General features: G+C 50.8%; 1 protein-coding gene across 1 annotated transcript; it reads left to right on the plus strand.

The window, feature by feature from the left end:
• The first annotated feature begins 490 nt into the window (after window positions 1–490).
• On the plus strand, window positions 491–5,830 carry SPRY2 (sprouty RTK signaling antagonist 2). The gene is made up of 2 exons (XM_084767801.1): window positions 491–1,254; window positions 4,002–5,830. The coding sequence occupies exon 2, from the start codon at window positions 4,053–4,055 to the stop codon at window positions 4,998–5,000; it is 948 nt and encodes a 315-aa protein (XP_084623927.1). The 5' UTR covers window positions 491–1,254; window positions 4,002–4,052; the 3' UTR covers window positions 5,001–5,830.
• The last annotated feature ends 444 nt before the right edge of the window (window positions 5,831–6,274 follow it).

A 6,274-nucleotide genomic window follows, 5' to 3' on the forward strand; every position in this document is an offset into this window, starting at 1 on the left:
TCGTGCTCCCCCCACCCCACCTCTTGGCCCCCTGGGCATTGGTGGGGGTGGCGGGAGAGGAGAGGTAGAACTGAAATGGATTCCAAGCCGAATCTAAAAGCTGCAACTCGCTTTTCACGCTAACTCCGTGCGGCCCGGTTAGTTTGCAATGTCCCTTCTCTCCCGGTGGCGAGGAAGAAAAGTTCCCTACGTGAGCCTAGCCTGCGGCTCGTGCTCGTGGTCTCTGGGGGTGGGGTGGGGTGGCGGGTGAAACCCTTAAGGTCAGTGTTTCCTTGAAACTAGATAAACTGACCTCGCGGTAGCCCCCGCGGCCCCCGCGTGACGGCACCCGGGCTGCAGGAGCGACTGGGGACGCGCGGGGCGGCGCGGTTGCCCTTTTGAAAGCCTCCTGCGGCTCGGAGCGCTGGCGGGCGCTGGAGTGTGAGTGAATGTAGCCCCGCCGAGCCAATGAGCTGGGACCGGATGCGATATATCCTCTGGGACAACAACTGCTCTGTTCCGCCTCGGATCCACATGACGCCATTTACTGCTGCCGCAGCCGCTGCAGAGCTCCCTGCCTCCTCCGGAAAGGCGAGGGCGCAGGCCAGCGGCGCGCCCCCCACCCCCTCCTCCTGTCCCCGCCCGGGCCCCAGACCCTCCTCCCTCACCGCCTCCTCCCCCTCCGCACCCCCATCCCCGCCTCGGCCTCGCCGCCGCGCCTCCGCAACGCCCAGTCTGCACGAGCGAGAGCTGCGCGCCGCAGCGCGAGCGGAGGAGAGGGGCCGGCGGAGCGCGCAGCGCCCAGGCCCCCGCGCGCGCCCGGCCCGGCCCGCGGCCCCGCGCCAGCCTCCGCTCGGAAGCAGCCCGGGGCCCCCAGGACTTGGCGAGCTGGCCTTAGGTTCTTTGTAAGGCCGTGTTCGCCTCTCTTTTCTCTCACCAACCAGGGGGGAAAAAAAGAGAGAGACTCGCCAACGTCGGCGCTTCGGCCTCTTGTTCATTGAGAAAAAAGAAAAAAAAAAAAAAAAAAGGAAATACTCCGCGTGCGCTTCTGGAAGGGAGGTCATCTCTCTAGCCCGGAATCCGGGAGAGTTCCAACGGTGGAGGATTGGGTTCCAAGTTTTGCCGTGCTTTTAATCCTCCCACCGATTACTTGGAAGTTGGACTGAAGCAGAGTTTGGAAAGAAGGAAAAAGTTTGCATCGGGACTGGATTTATTTGCACTTCGCAGGAAGAAGAGAATCCAAGGGAGAGGGGTTGGTGCAAAGCCGCGATCACGGTGAGGAGCGTTTGGCTTTTCCCCCTGCTGGAGCCACAGCCGGCCGCGAGTGGGCTTGGGGAGCTGCCCCGCGGATCTGCTTCCCCTAGGACAGGGGTTCGGCCACAGCAGGGCTGCAGGGTGCGCTGGTGCAGTGACCCCCACCCCGAGACACCGCACCCTCTAAGGGGTCTGGGGCGAAGGACCGCTCCTCTGCGTTCTGTTTCTACCCTTGCATCGGCGGCGATTTAGTCGCCAACAGCCTTGGAGGGAAAACACAAAGTGTTTTCCAGGTCGCAGTTGCAAGCTCTTGCATTGCTAACCTGTTCCTCCTTTCGGTGGGAGGCTAAGTTATAGGAGAGGTATCTTGCGGTGGGGGGCGCCTGTGGGACTGGGGTACTGGGTTTCTCACCCCACCACCTCACCGGGGCAGAAGACCCCGCGGACGAGCAGAGGGTAGGGTGCCAGGCGGAGGGAGTCCCCGCCTCTGCCCGGTGTGGACAGTCTAGCCCGGTGCGGGTGGGAGCGTCGCCCATCCTGGCGCCGCGTCTCTGAGATTCGGAAGTGCAGCTTTCTCTCTCTCTCTCTCTCTCTCTCTCTCTCTCTCTCTCTCTCTCTCTCTCTCTCTCTCTCTCTCTCTCTCTCTCTCTCTCTCTCTCTCTCTCTCTCTCTCCGTTCTTCGTGGTCGGCCTGGGTCACGCTTTTTTTTTTAAGTATGTGGACGCTTGGGTTGACCTAGCACAGGAAGCGAGTTATCAAGTGGTCGCGATCGTTTTCCATTACCTGAAAGTAGGTGGGGAAAAAAAAAAGGCTAGTTTTCCCCCTCCCTCTTTTGGGTTACTGTTTTAAGATTTGGAGTCTTGACGCCTTTTTTACAAAGGGGTTTCTGTGTCGGTTTGCCCCACCCTAGTGCTGAAGTCTTTTCCCCCTAATCCTTAGTCTGATCACACACTGTTCTTAATGGGGGTTTCAAAGCACACTAAAAGGAGAGAGAGGAACTGGGAGAACGCTGAAGGGTGGAGGGGTCTGCGAAGGAGGCTGCCAGGGACTGGTAGAAATCACTTTTTTTTTTCTTCCAAAAGATGCTACTTTTCCACGGCAAGTCCACACGGAAAGTTTCCAATCCCAGGGGTCGGAGTCCTGCACGCCTGGCATGTGCTGTGGGGCACTGGATAAAGCTATTTTTCTTTCGTTTTAAGAAACATGTATGTCTTTTTTTTTTTTTTTCTACCCTGATCTAAAAGGAGGTAGGCGTGTGTAGATTACAGGCAGTGTTCCTTTCGGTCACTGCACCGTGGAGTTGCTCTGGGAACGTGGGTAGACAGACCGCTGTGCAAGCTGTGCGTCCGGAGTCGGACTCTTCCTCCCGGCGTCGGATTTGGAAACTTGTGGGGAAGGCGTTTTGAGGGCCTTCGCAGAAACACCTTGTGGTGACCTTGCGGCGGCGGGGGTGGGCGTGTTAGAGTGGCTCCCCCTCTTGGGGCTGGATGGCAGTTCTCTTGGGTTGGGGGAAATTTAGCTGCGGGGGTGGAGGAGGGGGGTTGTGTGTTCATGCCTTTCTTGACGCGTCCCCTTCGGAGGCGCCCGCGCCCCCTGCCTGCCTGAGCTTCTGCGGGTTGTACACAGGAGGGGCCGGGTTGGCCCCTGGACAGCGTCAGTCCGCCTGGAGAAAAGTCCCCCGGGGTTCTGGCTGAGTCCCACCTGCTGGGGACTGTGTGGGGGCGCAGATAGAGCCGATAAGCGGGGTGAAAGCGAAGAACAGCCTTGCGTACCTTGCTGTTGGAGGTGAGCAGATCCGGTTTCCAGCTATGCCTGGTCCTGAATTGGAGGAGGCGTTTGTCACCTGCCTTGTTCGCTGTTCTTTTCCAAAAAGCAGAGGTTGGATTAAAAGCCCGCCTTTGGTTATTTTCCTTTGTATTTTCATGTGGACTTGGGAGAGGAGATGGTACTTTTTCAACCGAAGAATGACTGTAATTTAAGTGATTACTTGACCAAATGATAGGTTTCAACTGTGACACCTCAGATGTCTGAAACTTTTCCTGTAGCTGTTATTTGCTTTGTACTCTTCGATGTTTTTCAAAAGGAAAAGATATTTCTTTGCGTGCTTTATTCATAAACTAAGAGGAATGACTTAGGATTCAGAATCTAGGGCTAGACGCTTAAGCTTTGGGGCTGTAGAATACTTGATTCACAAGTTGTGGAAAATACGTTCTGGTCTTACTTGTCTTTTGAGTTTGTTTTCGTGTGATGTCTGCTGATTTAATTCTATAACTCTGCTAATATACATATATTTAAAACGCAGCCTTAATTGTCCTTGAAATGTACTTTTTTATATCATGTTCATCGCAGTGCAAGTGTGATGTAAAAAAGGTGTCTTAAACCTATGCTCTTATAGGTGTTTGTTAGTGTTTAATGTAAAAATGACCATGGCAAATTTAAACATTTTAAAATCTGGAAGGTATACCTCTGAAAAGGTTGGTAGCACTGTCACGCCCCAGTTTACAATTCTTACATCCTAAATTGTGTTATTTGAGTAAAGGATTGCTACTTGAGTGGCTCCCAGGAGATTAGTTTTGTGTCCCTGCACTTCTCAAGACTGCAGAACTGTCAGTGGCCAGCCCCAAGTTTTACTCTTGAGTACTTATCACCGCGTTTCCTTCCAACCCCGTTTCTCCAGAGGATGTGGGAAGTGAAGAGTCAATTCTGGTGGGTGGAGAGTGGGAAGTCTTTAGAGTGTAAACCATTTTCTTTCCTCTTGGTTTCCCCAGGAGTTCAGATGTGTTCTAAGCCTGCTGGAGTGAATACACTGCCAAGATCTGATGGAGGCCAGAGCTCAGAGTGGCAACGGGTCGCAGCAGCCTTTGCTGCAGGCACCCCATGACAGTGGCAGGCAGCGTGGGGAGCCGGACCCCAGAGATGCCCTTACCCAGCAGGTACACGTCTTGTCTCTGGATCAGATCAGAGCCATCCGAAACACCAATGAGTACACAGAGGGGCCTACTGTGCTCCCGAGACCCGGCCTCAAGCCTGCTCCTCGCTCCTCCACCCAGCACAAACACGAAAGACTCCACGGTCTGCCCGAGCACCGCCAGCCTGCCAGGCTCCAGCCCTGGCAGGTCCACTCTTCACGGGCCCCTCTGTCCAGGTCCATCAGCACCGTCAGCTCAGGGTCTCGGAGTAGTACTAGGACAAGTACCAGCAGCAGCTCCTCCGAACAGAGACTGTTAGGATCATCCTTCTCCCCTGGGCCTGCTGCTGATGGGATAATCCGGGTGCAGCCTAAGTCTGAGCTCAAGCCGGCTGAGCTTAAGTCACTGAGCAAGGAAGATTTGGGTCTGCACGCCTACAGGTGTGAGGACTGTGGCAAGTGCAAATGTAAGGAGTGCACCTACCCGAGGCCCCTGCCATCGGACTGGATCTGTGACAAGCAGTGCCTTTGCTCAGCCCAGAACGTGATTGACTATGGGACTTGTGTGTGCTGTGTGAAAGGTCTCTTCTATCACTGCTCCAATGACGATGAGGACAATTGTGCTGACAACCCGTGTTCTTGCAGCCAGTCTCATTGTTGTACGAGATGGTCGGCTATGGGTGTCATGTCTCTCTTCTTGCCTTGTTTATGGTGTTACCTTCCAGCCAAGGGTTGCCTTAAACTGTGCCAGGGGTGTTATGATCGGGTGAACAGGCCTGGATGTCGTTGTAAAAACTCAAATACAGTTTGTTGCAAAGTTCCCACCGTCCCCCCCAGGAACTTTGAAAAGCCAACATAGCATTATTAATCAGGAATACTGCAGTAATAAGGATTGTTTTCTCCACCCTCTTTTTTTTTTTTAACACACATATGCAACCAACTAAACAGTTGTAATCTTGGCACTGTTAATAGAGGGCTAGGGGATTTGTGGTTTGCAGTGAGATGTTTCTTTTTCTTTCTTTTTTCCCCATGTGCCATTTTTAACTGACATGCTTGCTAGAACCCAGCTAATGGAACGCCAAGGAAAAGCAACAGAAGTTGGTGACCCACATACTGCATAAGCTAAAGCAGCAAACACTCCTAGGCAGAGGTTTTTTTGTTTGTTTGTGAATAAATAGTCCTTGCAAAATTTGTAAGTTAGCAAATGACTTCCCTCCTTGTTTTCTTCAGAGATAATGTGCTATATTTTTGTATATACGATACTATTTGCAACTGTGAAAAACAAGTTGTGCTATGCTCCATGGCACAGTCACAAAATATTATACTAATATGTTGTACATTCGGAAGAATGTGAATCAATCAGTATGTTTTTAGATTGTATTTTGCCTTACAGGAAGCCTTTATTGTAAGACTCTGATTTCCCTTTGGACTTGATGTATATTGTACAGTTACAGTAAAATTCAACCTTTATTTTCTAATTTTTTCAACATATTGTTTAGTGTAAAGAATATTTATTTGAAGTTTTATTATTTTATAAAAAAAGAATATTTATTTTAAGAGGCATCATAAATTTTGCCCCTTTTATGAGGACGTGATGGTGGCTGCAAAAGAGGGCTTACAGATGCTATGTTCAATATAAAATAGAAAATATATTAACGTTTGAAATTAAACTGAGCTTGTTTTATCTTACTTTACCTGGTTTTATTCTTTTGTTTCTTTAAAATGCAAGAAGCCACATTTTGTGTCAAGGAATTCTCACCCAATAGTTTTCACTTATCTGGACAAGTCTCCTTTATAACAGCTGCTTTCAAGTGGGGCAAGTTCAGTGGCTTTCAGCGATGCCACCTGTCAGACAGAAGTCAACTGAGTAATCCAGTCTGAGTTGCTGTAAGTCTACGAGAGCGCCCTTTGGCTCTGCTGTGTGCCATTTCCTGGTCTTGCAGACCGGCTGGCTTGCCTTGGCTCTACAGGACAGTTCTGTTCTGTAATTTTGAGCTTATTTAGAAGCTATTCCAAGAAAGATTTAACGGTTAGAATTATTTCCTAATATACAGTATTAAAAATGGATGTCAAAGATATTCAAAACTAGAGGAACGAAATTGCTCAACAAACACAGTGCTGTTTGTATGTCAA

This window comes from Acomys minous (genome assembly GCF_964271855.1).
Source record: "Acomys minous genome assembly, chromosome: 18".
Taxonomy (NCBI): Eukaryota; Metazoa; Chordata; class Mammalia; order Rodentia; family Muridae; genus Acomys; species Acomys minous.